Genomic DNA, 19,697 nt, shown 5'->3' with positions numbered 1-19,697 from the left:
TCAGATGAATTTTTAAGTGATTGCCAAGTTTAGAGGTGTAGATTCATTGCTCTTCTATTGAACTTTGCCCTGTGATCTACTGTACACCATAGGTGTGTACAGGTCGCCAGGGTTACCAGCAAAAAAGCAGTAAATAACCTGATTGACTTGTAAACTTTCCTGAAGATGTTCCCTTCCCTTAAACTAAAACTCATTTCTCTTTGGTTTCCAGGGAGCTGGACATGAGCTCCACGAGGATAATGGATATTAAGATGCGGGATTCAGCAGAAGGGCTTGGTGAGGACAGCTCAGGTAAGCTCCTTGTGCCTCCTGTGTTAGAAGGGGACTTTGTTGGCAGGTGGATAATAAGCCCCAAGTCACAGAGTCATTTCTGTATGTGAAGAGGAAGGATTCAGCCATCCGGAGTCAGACCTCAGAGCTGTTTCAAGTGAACAGGTACCTGTCACATAATTGGTTTAATGGGGAGGAAGGAGATTCTAGGTCATTTGGAACTGATATCTAGCACTGACTCTATCTAAGCCAGAAAGAAGGTAAGGGTGCCTGACCATAAGATCTTACTTATTAATTAGAGGAAACAGCATATACATATATAAGTCTGGGGAAAAGGATAGGGATTAGACTATGATTTCATTGAAAATGGGAATTCTCAATTGAAGAAATGCCCTCTACCAATTTCAGAAACTCACATGCTTCAGAATGCCTTTGAATAAACTATTTTATTTTTATTATTACATTACAGGGGCTCCTACCTCCTTTTCTAGTCATGCCTAGATTTGCAGGAGTCATTCTTGGCTACTCAAAAGAAAAGCAAGAATCTCTTCAGCATATCTCAAAACTATCTTTTTAAAAAAATTATTACAGGAGCTCTTACCTCCTTTTCTAGTCATGCCTAGAATTACAGGAGTCATTCTTGGCCAATCAAAAGAAGAGCAAGAATCCCTTCAGCATGTCTGACAAAAATTCTTCCAGTCAGGGGCAGCCAGGTGGCTCAGTGGATTGAGAGCTAAGCCAGGTGGTCCCGAGTTCAAATTTGAGCAAGTCACTTGATCTCCATTGGCTAACCCTTACTGCTCTTCTGCCTTGGAACTAATATACAGTACTGATTCTAAGACAGAAGGGAAGGGTTTTAAATAAGTAAATAAATTATTATAAATCTTTATAAATCCAAACAAAATAAGCACTTCTATATAAAAAAAGAAGATATTAATGTAATTGGGAAAAAGGGGTTTTTGGTTTTAATATATTAAAGATCAATCAGGGGAAAATTCCCCAATTAAGGAATAACCTCAAGTCAAAATTGACTTTTATGGAAATTTATTTACGATTGAGAAGAGGTAGAAGAAATAAGGAAATAAGAATCTATCACAGTAGGTAAATTGCCACAATTCCCTAGTTAATCCAGGTAGATCTAATTAACCCAAGCGGAGAGTCAGAGGGCCAGAGGGTTGGAGGGCCAGGGGGGGTTGGGGCCTGGAGGTGAATGAAGCAAAGACTTTAGTCACAGAGTCTCTATTAAAGGGAATTTCCTTAAGAGAAGTTCAGGAAGATTCAGTCTTTAAATTCACCACATAGAATTCCAAAGGAAGATTTAAGAACAGTCTCACCAAGGTCTCAGGGTCCCAGCCAGCACTCCTCCACAAACCAGAAGAGCTCCTTCAACAGAAGACCTTCTTCTCCAGAACACTTCCTGACTCACTCAACTCTCTTTTTAAATGGGTCACTTATGCATCACTTCCTGTGCCTTCCTCCTAGTTTGCATGTCCAATCACAACAGATGCTTCTCTTAGGACTGTCTAGAGGGCAGTCAGTCGATTCTGATTCGTCACCCACTCTAGCACACATGGGTTACAGACCTCCCAAAAATGGAGATGTTTTTGCCTTTGGTGATTAAATCTAAAGATGGGCAGTACAGATTTAATCTAATTATCACATTACACAAATGAAATCACAGATCTCTTATATGTTTCACTTTTCTTCAAATCTATGTAATGGATCCTATATCCCTTCCCAACCTCCCCATATCACATAGGATATCATCATGGAGGCTAAAATATTCCTATCAATTAAGTGTTTCACATTTTATTCTTTTGTTCACTTTCTAGAGGTAACTTCTCAATTTATTGTTCTAGTATTAATTCTGTGATTGAGTGTAGTATTCTCCTGATTGATTCTACTCATTTCACTGTTCATTATCTCCTATAGTTCTTTCTAGGTTTTTAAAATCAGTTTGTTCATCATTTCTTATGGTGCAGTACTATTCTATCCCAGTCATATACCACAATTTGTTTAGCCAGAAACCATCTTTGGTTAAGGTAAACCATCTTGTTTCTAACTGCTGTGTCTCTCTCCACTATATCATGATATACATATATATATGTATGCATGTATGTGTTTTATGATGCCCCAAAAGACTTTGTGAAGTTTCCATCTTTAATAGCTTAAAATTATACTAAGAATTTTGTAACATCATTTGTATGTGTTTGTGTATACATATATACATGTGTTACATGCATTTTATACATATAGATGTCTATACATGCTTACTATATGAATAGGTTGCTGCAAAGTCTTCTTCATATTTGCTTACACACAGGCAAGTTTGCATATATTTTGTTGTTCAGTCATTCAGTCATGTATAACTTTCTGTGACCTCATGAAACAGCACTTCAAACACTTCTACCCTTTGCTGTCTCCCCAAATCTGTCTAAGTCCATGTTCATTGCTTCCATGACACTATCTATCCACCTCACCCTCTGCAGTCCTTTTCCTTTTCTGCCTTCCATCCTTCCCATAATCAGTGTCTTTTCTAGTGAGCCCTGCCTTCTCACTATGCAGCCAGAGTACTGAAGCTGAAGCTTCAGTATTTGTCTTTACAATGAAGAGTCTGAGTTCATTTCCTTCAGTATTGACTAAATCAATCTTCTTACTGTCTAAGGGGCTCTCAAAAGATTTCTCCAGTGCCCCAATTCAAAAGCATCATTTCAGTAGCACTCAGCTTTCCTTAGAGTCCAGCTTTCACAGCCATATGTTCCATAGCTTTGACTACAAGGACCTTTGTCAATAAGGTGATGTCTCATGCTGTTCAGAGCGGCGATAGCTTTCCTTCCAAGAAACAAACATCTTCTCATTTCATTGCTCTCTCGCTCCCTCTCTCCCTCTCCCTCTGTGTTGGCTTTCTACAGTTCTACTAAGTTGACATTTTGGGGAATGTCATGACATCCAGATGACTCTTCTATAATAACATTGATAGCTTGCCTTTATATCCCATTTTAAGATTTATAAATCACTTGACAGGTGTAAGATTAAAAAATTAATATCCAAAAACTCCAAGTATTATTTTTATAAGATTTAATAATAATAACTTGAAGCAAAGAAAAAATAGCCTCAGTAAAAAAGAAGCTTCCCAGATCGCATACCCAGGAGAGAGGTCAGAGCCAGCAGAGCAGAGTAGAGAGCCCCCCGAGGATGGGGTCACCAGCAAATTTATTTCCCAAAATGTAAGGACACCAAGAGAAGATGTAACTTAAAGGGATGTTGGGTAATGTAGTTCAGGTGTATCAAATTTCTATTTATGCACAGGTTATCTCATTTGAGCTGCACAACACTTCTGTAAAGTATAGATGCTATTGTTATTCACATTTTACAATCAAGACTGATTTTCTTGGGGCCACACAGATATTATCCCCATTTTATAGATGAGGAAAGTAAGTTAGTTAAAAGTTCAGTGACTTTTCTCATGTCATTTAGTTCATTAGTTTCAGAGGCAGGATTTGAGCTTAGGTCTTCCTGTACTATATTATTATAGTGAGCTGCTATTGATCAACTAAAACCAGACCAGAAAGAAGAAAAAAAGTTATCCTATCACCAAGTGTGGCATGGACACAAATCACTTAGAAACCAGAGCAGTAAGCTGTTTGTGCTGTAGTTAGACACAATTTATCTTGAGTAAAAGCATCATGAAGCCTGTAAGGTTGAGGAGGAGAACCATACAGAGTCAATGAGGGGAAGCTACAGGTATCTCAGTGGAGAGAGCCAGGTCTAGAAATGGGAAGTCCTGGGTCTATATCTGGTCTACATTTTTCCCATGGTTACATAATTCATGTTCTTACTCTTCACACACACACCCCCAACCCCCCACGTAGCTGGTTTCTTCATGTGTTATCAATCAAGACCCATTTCCATATTATTGATAGTTGTATTAGGGTGGTCATTTAGAGTTTACTTCCCCAATCATGTCCGCATCAACTCATGTGTTCAAGCAGTTGTTTTTCTTCTGTGTTTCCTCTCCTGTAGTTCTTCCTCTGAATGTGGGTAGCATCTTTTCCATAAATCCCTCAGAATTGTCCTGGGTCATTGCATTGCTGCTAGTACAGACCTCATTACATTCTATTTTACCACAGTGTATTAGTCTCTGTGTACAATGTTCTTCTGGCTCTGCTCCTTTCACTCTGCATCAATTTCTGGAGGTCTTTCCAGTTCACATGGAATTCCTCCAGTTTATTATTCCTTTGAGCACAATAGTATTCCATCACCAACAGATACCACAATTTGTTCAGCCAGTGTTCAATTGAAGGGCAGACCCTCGTTTTCCAGTTTTTTGCCACCACAAAGAATGCAGCTGTAAATATTTTTATACAAGTCTTTTCCCCTATGATCTCTTTGGGGTACAAACCCAGCCATGGTATGGCTGGATCAAAGGGCAGGCAATCTTTTAGTACTCTTTGAGTATAGTTCCAAATTGCTCATCTGTCAGTCTGTTTCTAAGACAACTGTTTTGAAGTTTCATTGTATTGTATCCTACTCATTGTATTTGTCAGATTAGGAATAATGTCACACAGCCGGATAGGACATTTCAGGGGGCAGCATCAGGCCTGGGGGCCGTAGTTTGCCCAACACTGACTTAGGGTCATCCAGAACCACATAAAGTAGAATCCTAGAATCTTAGCATTGTAAAGAACCTCAAAACTCATCCAGGCCAATCCATATTTGAATCACAAAATCCTTTTTTTAGTGTCCTAGACATAGTGTTATCTGACAGTCATTTGAATACCTCTTATGATGTGAAATTTTTTACTTACCAAGGTCATGATTTTTAGTTTTGGACATCTCTCATTATTAGGGCAGGCTTCCTTATTGAAAGGTTTTGAGCCAAAATCTATTTTATATATTCTAAGAAAGAGATGGGAAGGGGCTATTAGTAGTAGAAATATCAAGTTATCACTTTATGATTAGGAAAGTAGTTAAAGTAACTAACTGATTATTTGTAAGATAAGATGGTTTGGTTTTGAGAACCTTATTTGATCACCTTGAATCTCAGAAAAAAAGTAACAGAAGGAGTTTTCCTGTGTTGACAAAGTATTGCTAAAGGTAAATAAAGTAGGAAAAATTCATCTTATTATAGGTAAAATTCATCTTATAGAACTGGAGTCTTTGGACCTAAAGAATGTTCATCCTTTAAATAATGTGTATATAGCACTAATTTATAAAAGCATGCTAATGGTGGCAACTAGGTGATTCAGTAGATGAAGAGGCAGGCCTGGAGAACAAATCTGGTCTCAGACATTTCCTAGCTATATAACCCTGGGCAAGTCACTTAACTCTTAATTGCCTAACCCATACCATTTTCTGCCTTGGAATTGATACTATCAATTCTAGGAAAGAAGGTAAGTTTTTTTATATATATATTTTTTATTGTCATGCAAAACACACTTCCATATTGGTTTTTGGTGTAAGAACAAACTGGTAAATCATAAAAAAAAAATAAAATAAAAGAAGGTAAGGGTTATTAAAGAATAAAACATTTTTTGCTCTATAGAGAATTCCTTTTTCATTTGGATTTTGAGCATCTTTCTTGACACTGTTGAACACTTTAGCAGGCATATGCCTCCTTGTTTTTTTTGCTTTGGTTGATATTAATTTGAACAAAATCTTCATGACTATATGTTTCAAGGAATCTTGTATGAACTTAACATAATATGGGAGCCTCTTTGTCTCACCTTTGAGACTATTTTACTCTACTGAGTCAAAGACTTTTTATCTTTTATAATCAATAAGTCATAGAAACAGTGAAATCTTATACTCTATGTCTGAGTCAGTTCTGAGTCACCTGTGAAAGGGTGCCTACTCCCTTTTGATATTTTCACCAAGGAAACCCTTGATACATTGACCATTCATACACTGACCATTCTCTTAATGATTTTAGAGAGATATGGACTGGTAGATGATGAAATCTTTCCATGGTCCTTTTTTTGTGTGCAATTAAGCCATCCATAATCTTGTTGGTTTTTTTTAAATTTCTGAATTTTCTTATTATATTATGAACTTGAAAGACATCAACAAACATGAATATCCATGAGTAAAGAACAGAAAAGATTACTTTAATTTTTCATATTCTATTAGAATCTTCTCTTTGGGTTATGTTGAAGATTGACTCCCAAATGCCACTCTAATTTCCTTAGTTTGTATGTGTATCATGAAGTTAGGTCTGATTATTCTTCCTAACTTCATTTCCTTAAATTCCATTTCCACTTAATATTCAGACATATCCAGTACTATATAAATGTTAGAAGCCAAATGTGATAGCTCCACTGTCATTGATAATGTCAATGATTCCACTATGGGAATTAATGGCAGGTCTGTTCCAGTTCCCACTTATTTGTTTGTCTCCTTCCAATTCTAACTACTAGAGTTTTTATGAGGGCCTAAGGCTGATTACAGGCTTGTTATTTCTATTACTGCTTTTCCAAGTTTTTTTAAAACAACATTACCCTTAATGCATAATCATCTTCCATGTTGTTTGCAAATGAACCTGTGTTCTTAGTTGGTATTGTTCTTGGCAGTCAAGTCTTTTTTGCAAGTCTCTTTGCAAAGAGATTGTATTTGTTGGCTGAAACAGTTTCTGGACTCTTGGCTTCTTTGTAGTAATTGTAAAGTTCTTTAAGAAATAGTAGTTATTAGAACTGATGCCTTAACTTTTGTCATTTTATCCTTTTAACCATTATATCCTCCAAAGTCAGAATATTTCATGAAGTAATCTGACGTAATCATGCTTTTATATTTAGTGCTAGACACATTGTTTACTGAAGGATGAACATTCTTTAGGTTCAAAGACTCCAGTTCTATAAGATGAATTTTTCCTGCTTTATCCATTTATCAGATTCAATAGCTGATGTACACAGATTAATTTAAGGGTTGATTAGATAATTCACTCTGTGTCTTTCTGGGAGCTCTTTGAGAGTAGACACTGGTTTTGCCATTTTTTTTTTTTTGTCCCGAGCACTAGTACCTAAAGAGAACTTTTTGTCTTGACTAAAATTTTAATTTGGTGTTAGTTTTTATTTTGAACCAATTAATAATCTGACTTCATATGGACAGCAGATTCCAAAATGAATTCCACATTGGTAGCCAGTCATTTCTTACCTGTTAAGAGAGTTCAAGTGGTAGCTAAGCAGTACAGTAGATAAGGACTCCAGGCTTAGAGTTGGGAATTCTGGGTTCAAATCTGGCTGCAGATACTTCCTAACTGTGTAACCTTGGGCAAGTCACTTAACCCCAGTTGCCTAGCCCTTGGCTGTCTTAGAATTGATCCTAAGACAGAAGGTAAGGGTTTTGGGGAGTTCATTACATTTTTTTGTAGTCATGTTTGCTATTTGTCGTGTTAGCATCTTAAAACTTTCTATTGGAACAAAGTCAGAACATTTCATGATACGTCATGAGAATTCTGAAGAAACTATAAACCTTTAGCCTCTTTCGTTTCTTTCTTTTTCTTTTTTTTAAATCCATATCTTCCATACCTTAGAATTGACACTAAGTATTGGTTCCAAGGCAAAAGAGCAGTATGGTCTCGGCAATAGGAGTTAAGGGATTTGCTCAGAATCACACAGCCAGAAAGTGTCTGAGCCAGATTTGAACCCAGGCCCTCTTGTCTCTAGACCTGGCTCTCTACCCACTGAGTATCCTATCTGTCCTCCTCATTTACTTCTTAATGCTGAACCATATTCTCCAATATATTTTTCATCCTCCCCTTTATCATCTTTGCATTGAAGTCACCAAGGATGTTTTGACTTGGTTTGGAAGATTTTTCCCACGTTCTTCATATCATTTCTCCCCTTCTTCCTCTTCTGCAATGTAAGGTACATCTACAGCACGTAAGCTGAAATTATTTATTTGCTTATACTCATAAAGAGCAACTCAAAGTAAGTTAATCAAATGTGATATGAAGTGATATTTTTTTGTGACCTTTGGTAGCAAAATGAAATGAACTAGTGTTCCATTTACTTGTCTTTCTGAAAAGAAATTGTGAAACATCTGCAACTTTTCCATCTTCTTTTTGATTTAATTTATAGTCGGAACATTGATTGGAAATGCTTCAATGGAAAAAGATACTTGAATGAAGATTTCACATTTAGAGTATCAAACTTTAAATGTTTTCATTGTTTTGTTGGTTTTTCAGTCATGTCCAATTGTTCATGGAACTATTTTGAAATTTTCTTGGCAAAGATACAAAAAATGGTTGCTGTTCCTTTCTCCAGCTCATTTTACAGATGAAGAAACTGAGGCAAACAGGGATAAGTGCCTTGCCTGGGGTCACATAACTAGTAAGTGTCTGGGGCCAGATTTGAATTCAGGAAGAAGAGTTTTCCTGACTTCAGCCTTGGCTCTATCCACTATGCTGTCTAGCTGCCCCCAAATTTAAAAGGGTAACAGAGGAAAAGAGCAGGAAAATAAGAAAGACCTCAGATTTACTTTCATTCTGTTTGTTCTCTGCTTTAAAGTATTCCTTTAAATGCACTGGAGCAAAGGAACACTAATTTTTTCCATGCCTCTACATGTTTAACTTTGTCTATTGCATTTATTTAGGAAAGAAGAAGTCCAAGTTCAAGACTTTTAAAAAGTTTTTTGGGAAGAAGAAAAGAAAAGAGGCCTCCACACCTGCAAGCAGCAGCACCTGGAAGCCCAGTCAGTCAGAGAGTAATGACATTACTCCAGTATCCCTACCCGTTGGCTACGACTCAGAGGATGAACTCGAGTAAGTTACAGGAACTAGTCTTGGTTTTTCACTGGATGGTCCAATCCCTCCATCATCATTTATTAAGTACTTACTATATACCAGACACTGGATTATTATACATTAATGGCAGCTAGGTAGTACAATGGATAGAGTGCTGGATTTGTGGTCAAAAAGATCTAGCCTTGGAGTCTGTGTGACCCTGAGCAAGTCATTAAACTCTGTCTGCTTCAATTTCTTCATCTATAAAATGAGGATAATAACACCTACCTCCCAAAGCTGTCATGAGGAACATACTATATAAATGATTTTATAATTGCAATTATTGTATTTGGACTCCTTGATCTAGAGGGCATTTCTGGACATGTCACCCAAGTTTTCCTTTTTGTCTCCCTGGCCTTTCCTGGGCCATGGCATAGTGGGAAAAGCTCTTATTTGGGCATTAACCATGAAATACTAGGTTTACTGCTTAGGGGACTGATGAAGTCACTCATTAATTCCTCTAGACTTCAGAATCTTCACTTGCAATTTGAGTTAGCTTATTTGCTTTCTTTCTTTTTAGATTAGTTACTTTCTGAGATCTTTCCTAGTTTTAGCATTTCAAAATTTTTTAAAGATTCTCCTGAATAATTTTTTCTCCTGAATAATGGATTTCCATAGAATAGTGGTGTCTGTCTTTCTATGTTCTCCTGTGGTGAGAATTTTGACCCGAGGGTCTTCTGAACTCTTATCAAACTTTGGACTCTTAGACGCCATTTGAGGAAACCCACTTATTTAAAAGAGACTTCTTGAGAGCAGTTAGGTGCTCAGTGGATAGAGAACCAGATCTGGAGACAGGAAGTCCTGGGTTTGAATATGGCCTCAGATACTTCCTAGCTGTGTGACCCCGGGCAAGTCACCCCACCCCAATTGCAGTTCCCATATTTTCATTGGATTTCATTGGTTCCCAGATGAAGAAACTTCCTCTCTCATGTAGGTGACCAATCTATATAGCCTTAAAAAGCTGACCAGAACATTCAGAAATTAAGAGACTTGCCTAGAGTCTTACAATCAGGATGTATCAAAGCTAGGATCGAAATGATGTCTTTCAAGATCCAGGGCCAGCTCTTTATCCATGGTACTGTGCTTATTTCCTTGCTGTAAGTAACCATTCTGAAAAATAACTATGAACCGGTCATAAAAATGACTTTAACAAAACCCAGAACCTTCTGAAATTCAGCCAATAGTTTTCAGAAAAGATAGAAGTTGTTCCCCAGGATCAGGAAGTCTACAGAAGCCAAAACAACTTCATTGTTTCCCATTCATGCTAAATTCTGCCAGTGCTGGCAATGCTGGTACCCTGATAATGGCCCAATTGAACTATTTGCCAAAATCTGTTTCACTTACCTCCATATGACCACTTGGTGGCAGCAAACAACCAAAATATTTTAAGGGATTTGCCTTTTTTCATTATTTTTTTTCTCTCTTTCTCCTTTTTCTCTCCCTTCCTTCCTTCTTCCTTCCTTTCTCTCTTTTCTTTCCTTCTCCCTTCTTTTACCTCCCGCTATCTTTATATCAAGTAACACCACCCTTTAGCATTTTTAAATCTAGAATCTACAATTAGCATTCACATCTTTTATAATAGTCAGCATTTTGGAAATACAATGCTATTAATTGTGTACTACCTTATTGGGGGAAAAACATAAGGATATTATTGTCCCCCTTCAAAGAAACCGGCTGAGGGTATGCCTGCACGATATTGGGGGGGGTGGGGCACCTGGTTTAACAACTAAAAAACTGAATTTGTTGCCCAAACATTGCAATCATCTGCCTCCAGTTTGATCAAAAGTATTGTATTTGACTTTTCCACTAATAATGGGTTGCAAGGGAATAAAAACTTTCTTATTTCATTATTAATCAAGCAAAGTCTAACAATAAAACTAAATGTAATTACATTATTATACTATATATAATGTATATATAATGTATATTTCTATAGAATCATAAATTTAGAACTAGAAGAAGTCTAAGAAGCCATTTAGTCCAGTCCCCTAATTTTACAGATTGAGAAATGAAACCCAAGGTGGTTAATCACACAGGTAGTAAGCAGTCAGAGGTGGGATTTGAATCTAGATCTTCTAACTCCAAAGCCTGGCCCTTTCCACAATACCACAGAAACAGTATTACATAGGAGATGAGAACAGACCTCCTTGTCAGAAAGACCCGAGTTCAAGTTTCACCTGCTCTACCTCAGATTGTTTGAATAAAAATATGAATAGAAAAATGAATAGAATAGCATCTAATATAAGGAAGCCATTGGTCCCACTGTGCTCTGCCCTAGTTGAGTCATTTGGGGAGTATCATATTCAATTATAGTTAAAATGCTTGAGGAATAAAATCATGCCCAAGATGCTGAGGATATAAAGAGAATCCCTATGAACTCGTTTTTAAGAAGAAAAAGAAATGTCGATAACTGTATTTTAATCTAATTGGTTTCCATTTCTATCCTATCTTATATATTTAAAAACACTATTCTGAGAAGGTGTTGATAGATTTCACCAAACTTCTAAAGGGATTCTCAACTTAAAAAAAAAGTTAAGAACCCCAATTTAAAATCATGCTGTGTAAGGATAGGCTGAACAAACCACGCATGTTTTACAGGGAGAAAAGAAGACTTCAGGAGAAAGATGATCTCTATATTCGTTTGTATTTTATTTAATTAATTTTGATATTGGGTCTTCTTATCTCACCCAGGCTAGAAGTATAATAGTGGTCTATGGGTGAGATGCTACCGATGATAGGCTTGGAAGCTTTGACCTGTTTTGTTTCTCACCTAAGCCTAGTAGCCACCTTCTCCCAGGTCCTACCCATATTGGTGACAAACTCCGGGCAGCAAAACAACCAACTTAGTCCAGTGTAACTCAGAACTCCTAAGCACAAGTAATCCCCTCAAACCCCATCATAGGATGACCACACTAGATCATGATCACATTCAAATATTTGAAGGTTGTTGTGGGAAAAAGACTTAAGGCTTGTTCTGTATGACCCTCACAAGAAAAAGTAGGTCAAATCTGGGGAAGTAGATTTCAGCTCAAATGAAGAAAAATTGCCTAATAATTAGAGTTTAGCAAGAGCAAAATAGTCTGGGCATCTAGGTGGCTCAGTGAGTGGATTAAGTGCCAGGTCTAGAGATGGGAGATCCTAGATTCAAATCTGGCCTCAGACACTTTCCAGCCCTGTGACCCTGGACAAGTCACTTAACCTCCCATTGCCTAGCCCTTACCACTCTTCTGTTTTAGAATTAATACTAAGACAGAAGGTAAGAGTTGTTTATTTTTTTAAGTAAGTAGAAAAATAAAAACAAAATAAAGATTTGGAACTATTGGCACATTACTAGGATCAAGTTTTCCTATGCACAAATGCAGTTTTGGCAACATCTTCAATGTAGTTTACTGAAACGAGCTTTCCTTCCTTCACTGTCAGCTGTCTAAAATAGACCCTTTTCCACCTATTGTTTGAGTAGCATCATTGCTAGGAAAATATGACTATTAATTTCTACATGCTTTTTTGGGAATACATCCTCTATTTATTTTTCATGAGTACTATTCCACACCAACATCTTGATTATCTAATTGGAGGGGGGGAAGGGGAGTATAGCGTGTCAGCATTAAGATCAGAGGCTAGGATAGCAAGGAAAGAGTGGTCTAAATAAATTGGTAGCATTTCCACATTACATTTCTGAATGTGCCGTGTGTTCCTGTATTGCATAAAGTAATAAAAAGGGGCCATAGATTGCAGATTTGAAATTTCCATTCAAATATGCCATCTGCTGAACCCAGATGCCAGGACGTGGGTGTATATTTTGGATAATCTTGTGACCGGACTATCAGACAGCCAGTTCACCCAGCCTGCTGTGCAAACATAGCCTCCAGAATGGTCTCTTTACTTGGGAGCCAGAGCGTCTGCTTGCTTACCTACAAGAAATGACTTCATTCTTTCCAGATTTTCCATATAACTCATAGAGTAGACAGAGGTCAAAACTGAGATGGACTATGAGTAGTTCTTCACTTCACTACCTTGGGGAGCTTCATTCCTGTTCTACTTTTAGTTTTTAGGATTTTTTAAAATTAATCAAATAAAGGTTGCATTTTTTCTCATTAAATATTTCATCTCTACTATGAGAATTCATGTCTCTGAAATAACCTGACAAGCAGAAAGTGTTTCTGTATCATCTCGTCTCGTGTCTCATCTCTACTATGAGAATTCATGTCTCTGAATTAACATGACATGTAGAAAATGTTTCCGTATCGTCTCTTCTCATATCGCATTTATTTCTACTATAAGAATTTGTGTCTCTAAAATATCTGACATGTAGAAAGTGTTTCTTAAATACTGGTTGACTACCATTCTGGAGGGCCATTTGGAACTATGCCCAAAGGGCTAAAAAACAATACACACCCTTTGATCCAGTAATACCTCTACTTGGTCTGTATCCCAAAGAGATATTTTTAAAAATGGGAGAGGAACGACTTGCACAAAATTTATAGCTTGCTCTTTTTCTGATGTTGGAGAATTGGAAATTAAGGAGATGTCCATCAATTGGGGAATAGCTGAACAAATTGTGGTATGGAATACTATTGTGCTATAAGGAATGATGAACAGAGTGATTTCAGAATTGAGCTGGAGAGACCTTCATGAACTGATGCAGAGTGAAATAAGCAGAACCAGGAAAAGATTTTACATAGTAAATAGCGATATTGTGGAATGATTAACTTATGATAGACTTAGCTACTCCCAGCAATACAATGATCCAGGACAATGGTGAGGGGCTTAGGACAGAGAATGTTTTCCACCTCCAGAAAAGGAGCTGTTGGAGTCAGAATGCAGATGAAAACAAATGATTTTTCATTTGTTTATTTGGATATATGTTTGGGGGTTTTGGTTTTACGTGATTACTCACAAAAAGTATGGAAATATGCTATACATGATAAAACATGTATAACCCAGATTGAATTACCTGCCAAAACCAGGAAGGGGAAGAAAAGGGAAGAAAATTGTTAATAAATAGATAAATAAGGGTTGACTGCAGTGCTCCTAGTGGTCTTAGGGGCTGGTCCTTGACTATTCAAGGATGGAGTTGTTGGGAACAAAAGTCCCAACATGGATCTTTTTTGTGTTGTCAGGCCACAATTACACTTTTTTATGGTTCTTAATTACTAAGACATTGAATGATTAGGAAACAATGAAAGCATGCATGGTATGAACACATCTCTTCTGTCCTAGGGATCACAAGGGTACTTTGGGGAGCCGAGCCCTTTCACACGACAGCATTTTCATTCCTGAAACGGGTCAAGACCCCCCCAGGCCAGCTCGGGTATTTTCTCAGGAAAATGTGTCTGAGAGAATCAAAGCTTTACAGGTAATACTCCAAACTGTGATATGTGAGATATAGAATTGAGGTATGTGTTGCCACAATGATTTAAGTCATTGTTTACATAGTACTCCATCACTTCCAGGATCATGACTTCACTTCTGGGACTACTTTGCTCCTTGTATCAATGCAGATTACATCGTCTACCCATCTTAGCATAAAGTTTCAAGAGTTGCCAAAATGCTTTATTTGGTGGGTGGCTAATCTTCTAGGAACTTAGGTCAATCCAATTAGCATTTATTGAGTGACTGCTTCCTATAAGTTGCAAAGACAAAAATGAAAAATGGCCCCTGCCCTCAAGAAGTTTACCTTCTACTAGCCTTTCCAAATTTGTTTGGCCCCTTGTTTGCAAGGGGGTATCCATTGCCCAGCTTATATTCAAAGTCTTTCCAACTTGGGTAACTCAGCCCACAAAAACTTGGGACACCATTGCCATAGCCTTTTGAGGATTCATGCCAAACTGATACATGGAGCAGAACTTCATTGGGCGTTTCCTTACTATGAATATTTGTCTATGCATTGTTAGAAAATATTCTGTTCTCAAAAAATTCTATCCTTGTCCATTCTAAATTACAGCTATGGAATTATTCATTTCTTAGATACTTCTAGAAAACGACACAGGTTTTGAAGAGTGGGTTTCTTAGTTCAGACCAGCATTAGCATGGTGCCTTAATGCAGAGAAAACATTTAGTAATATTATTGAATGTATGGATTAATTTTTTTTAAAAAACCAGTTATTTAACATATATAACCCAGATTGTATGGCCTGCCAATGCCAGGGAGGGGACAGAATGGGAGGGAGGGAGAGAAGTCTGATCATATAACTTGGGAAAACTTATGTGGAAATTTGTTATTACATGTAATTGTTAAAAAAAATTTTTTAAATCAGTTATTAAAATGCCCTCCCCCCTTTTTAAGAATCCCATTAATAAATATTAGGGTATCAACTTCAGAGAATGTTTTCTTTTTCCATTGAAGATGAAAATACAGTATAATATGAAACTGGGACCCCCTCCTCCATGTGGGATTCCCACTAAACGGGCAGATGATGCCGGCATGAGTTCTGAAGATGATGGGTTACCCAGGAGTCCTCCAGAAATGTCTTTATTACACGATATAACTGCCACCACCACCACAAAGGCAAGTATCCTCAACATCCTGTGCTTTTGACCCATTTATTACAAAAAGTAACTTGATGATTTGGGCCTCCTTTTCAGATTACTCTCATAGAGCATATGTAAGGAAACCAGAAGAAAGTTAGGAGATTTTACTGGTTAGATCAATACTTCACTGGTTTGGGGCTAGAGGGATAGGCCATTAGTCATACTTGGTTTTTATCCTTTGAGCTGAAATTTGGTACTTCTTTAAAGAAAGGATTCATATAACATTATATAAGGTGCTCTTGACTTCTAGGGGTTGGTTATCACAATATTCCTTTACAATACATTTAAGATAGCCTTCCTGACACAGCCAACTCCTTTGCCAGTGTAGAACAACAGTCCATCTTCATAGCTCCCTAACTCTCCAGTGAAGACAGGGAAGGACCTTTCTTCATTTCTACCCCAAGCCTACTAACCTCAATCATTATAAATTACATAGTATTCAGCTTTTTCCTATCCTTTTCATTTGCATTGTTGCAGCCATCATGTTATTTTTATTCTTCGTTCTTCATTTGACATTTCTATCTCTACGAATTGTTTCCCGTGTGATCATGGGCAAAGTCACTTAAACTGCCTGGATTTCCTTAGCTATAAAATGAGAGGTCAAGCTAGATGGCTGCTGAAATCCCTTCCAACTCTAAAGCTATGACTGTATGATCTCTGGTTAGATCAGTGTCCACTTTCAATGAAATGGAACAAATTCTGACCTTTTTCTCTAGTATGTGTTTGTGAGGTTTGTGAATAATTTGTGTTTCTGGGTAAGCATTAAATGTATGTGGTTATGAGTACTTGTTTAGGATATGAGAGTTTTAGGGTTCTGGACAGAAGGATGATAAAGTCACAATGCCAGAGAGGTGAAAAATGGCCCAGCTTAAAATGGATAAGGACCAGTTAACATTTAACAAATAGATTTTTTAAATGTTTTTGAACTCACACATACACACACCCCTACAAATATAGGTTCCTGTATATCAGTGATTCCCAAAGTGAGTGCTACCGCCCCCTAGTGGGTGCTGCAGGGATCCAGGGGAACGGTGATGGCCACACTTTTGTATTACACTCTATTCTGAGTTCAATAAATAGTTTCATAATTTCCAGGGAGAACTAAGTAACATTTTTTCTGGAAAGGGGATGGTAGGCCAAAACAGTTTGGGAACCACTGCTGTATATGTTTATGGAGTAGTTAGGTGGCACAATGGATAGAGCACTGGGACTAGAGTCAGGAAGACATGAGTTCAAACATGACCTCAGATACTTATTAGCTGAGTGAACCTGGGCAAGTCACTTAACCCCTATCTGCCTCGGTTCCTCATCTGTAAAATGGGGACAACCTGGAGAAGGAAATGACAAACCACTCTAGTATCTTTGCCAAAACTCATGGTGTCATTAATAGTTGGAAACAACTGAACTACTGAACAACAACAACATATGTTTATAGAGGCAACAAGGTGGCACAGCAATGGGTCTGGAGTTAGGAAGACCACAGATGCTTACCCTCCATATAAGCCTATCTGCCTTGGTTTCCTCTACTGAAAAATGGGGATCATAAAAGCACATGCCTCTGGGGTTTATTATAAAAACTAAATATAATATTATTATGTAAGAGACAGCTGGGTGACTCAATGGATACAGAGCCAGGACTAGAACAAGAGATCTTGGATTCAAATCTGACCTCAGACACATCCTAGCTGTAAGACCCTGGGCAAGTCACTTTTTTTTTTTAAATTTTTTTAAACCCTTAATTTCTGTATATTGGTTCATAGGTGGAATAGTGGTAAGGGTGGGCAATGGGGTTCAAGTGACTTGCCCAGGGTCACACAGCTGGGAAGTGTCTGAGGTCAGATTTGAACCTAGGACCTCCCGTCTCTAGGCCGCTGGGTAAGTCACTTAATCCTGATTGCTCAGCCCTTAACCACTCTTCTGCTTTGGAACTAATATTCAGTATCATTCTAAGTTGAAAGGGAGGACTTAAAAAAACCCTATATGTAAGTCAGAACAGCCTTGTATTTAAAGATACAAATATGAATGATAGGTTGGAGCTTAAAAAAATACTGGAATGTATAATATGGCAAGTCTTTTTTTTTTTAACTATTATATATTTAATGTTATTTGCATCCATGCAGGATGAGGATACACACAAATAGTTTTAATGAATGAATTGGTTTTAACTGGGTGAGTGAAACTTCCCATCAGGATATTCATTGTCCAATAGGTTCCTTGCAGAAAAGCAGCCTAGTAATGTGGATTGAGGGGGCAACTAAGTGGCATAGTGGATAGAATTCCAGTTCAAATCTGGCCTGGCACACTTCCCAGATGTATGAATGTGCTTAAGTCACTTCACTTTTTCCTCGGTTTCCTCATCTGTCAAATGAGAAGGAAATGGCAAACCATTCCAGTATCTTTGCCAAGAAAACCCCAAATGGGGCCACAAAAAGCCATATACTACCAAAACAACTCCACAACAGTAGTAGATTGAGGATCATTCTTGAAGCCAAACTTCCTATACATGCTAACTCTATAACCAAAGTGCCCCCAGACAATTCTCAAAAGCTAAAAATTGCAGAAGAATTTCAAACCAGCTTTGGTAGCAATGAAGAAAATTTCTCCCATCACTTTCCCACATGGATAAAATGATGAGATCACAAGTGACAAAGGAAAAAATCCAACTTCCATACTGTGCTGGGCCATATCTGCAAAAGACACTAAGAACTGGAATACCTCTGTACACTGAAGCAAGAAGGGCAAGGAATATTTTTTCTAGGAATGACTAATGGTGGCATCAACCATTGTATCATTTGTATTTGATTGTGACTAAGTCAGGGGAGCCAGGAGACCATATTACATTTAGACTAGGTCAGGATATGCATATATTTATAGTTTATTGTTTCAGTTCCCTTTTTACTGTAAGTTCTGTAGTCCCCTTTCTATGGTCATAAAAACAAAAGACCATTCCAGAAATGTTTCCCTTCTTTTAGGGGAAAAGGGAAAAAGAAAGAAAATAAATAGCAACATGTTGAGAAAATTCTGTCCTGGGAGACCTGAATTCAAGTCCCAACTCTGGCATTAATAAGGTTTTGTGTTTTTGGAAAATAACTTAAGCCCTATGTCCTCAATTTCCTCATCTGTGAAATGTGAGAATTGGATTTAATAACTTCTGAATTCTCTTTTCCAGCTTTCCTATTCTGTGATTTGCACAGAGTAGGTCTTATTTTTCCTGGTTCCCACATCCATAGCAAACCTCTGCTCTTAAATGCCATGAGTCTTTATGTTATAGAAGGTATACTCTTTAAAAAAAAAAAAAAAAAAGCCTTTACTTTCTGTCTTAGAATAGGTACTTAGTATGGATTCCAAGACAGAAGAGCAGTAAGGGCTAGGCAATTGGAGTTAAGTGACTTGCCCAGGGTCAAACAGCTAAGAAGTGTCTGAATCAAGATTTAAACTCAGGTCCTCCTAATTCCAAGTCTGGCTCTCTATCCACTGTACCACTTATCTGCCTTCTTCACTATTTATTTATTTTTTAAGACCCTTACCTTTTGTCTTAGAGTCATACTGTATTGGTTCCAAGTCAGAAGAGCAGCAAGGGCTAGGCACATGGGGTAAAGTGACTTGCCCAGGGTCACACAGCTAAGAAGTATCTGAGGACTTCCAACTCAAGATCTGACTTTCTGTCTGCCCTTTAAGGGTTTTAAATTTTTTTGTTGTTGTTTATTTTGTCCCCTCTACCTCCTGTCTTTGTACCAATTCTAAGACAGAAGAGTGGCAAGGCTAGACAGCTAGGATTAAGTGACTTGCCTAGGGTCATACAACTAGGAAGTGTTTGAGGTCAGATTTGAACCCAGGACCTCCCAACTTCAGGCCTGGCTCTCTATCCTCTGTACTACCTACTTGTGCTGCAAACCTTCTCTTAAATGCTATGAATCTTTGCTATGTAAGGAATACTGTTAGTATTTCAAATGTAATTTGAACAATTTCAAAATAATAACAACATGTTCCTTGAAGAGCATGATATTTGATCAGCCCTTCATTCTTTTTCTGTTTCTTTCATTTTTTTCTGTTCAAGTTTGGCTTCTTCATTTCAAATGCAAATATTTCATGTCATGTTATTTTTCATATTGCACAT

The 19,697-nt window shown here is 37.6% G+C and overlaps 1 protein-coding gene across 1 annotated transcript in view; it reads left to right on the top strand.

Moving 5' to 3' along the window:
- Positions 1 to 211: 211 nt before the first annotated feature.
- CRACDL (CRACD like) overlaps positions 212 to 19,697 on the top strand; it is a 69,974-nt gene continuing 50,488 nt past the window's right edge. The window contains exons 1-4 of the mRNA XM_044667019.1: positions 212 to 291; positions 8,860 to 9,028; positions 14,270 to 14,405; positions 15,396 to 15,557. Coding sequence (XP_044522954.1) covers positions 222 to 291; positions 8,860 to 9,028; positions 14,270 to 14,405; positions 15,396 to 15,557 — 537 coding nt within the window. The 5' untranslated portion in view covers positions 212 to 221. The remainder of the gene's footprint in view (positions 292 to 8,859; positions 9,029 to 14,269; positions 14,406 to 15,395; positions 15,558 to 19,697) is intronic.

The sequence above is a fragment of the Gracilinanus agilis genome, chromosome 3 (genome assembly GCF_016433145.1).
Source record: "Gracilinanus agilis isolate LMUSP501 chromosome 3, AgileGrace, whole genome shotgun sequence".
NCBI classification, from domain to species: Eukaryota; Metazoa; Chordata; class Mammalia; order Didelphimorphia; family Didelphidae; genus Gracilinanus; species Gracilinanus agilis.
Note: the sequence above shows the minus strand (reverse complement) of the source record. Positions and strands in the feature narration are given on the sequence as shown.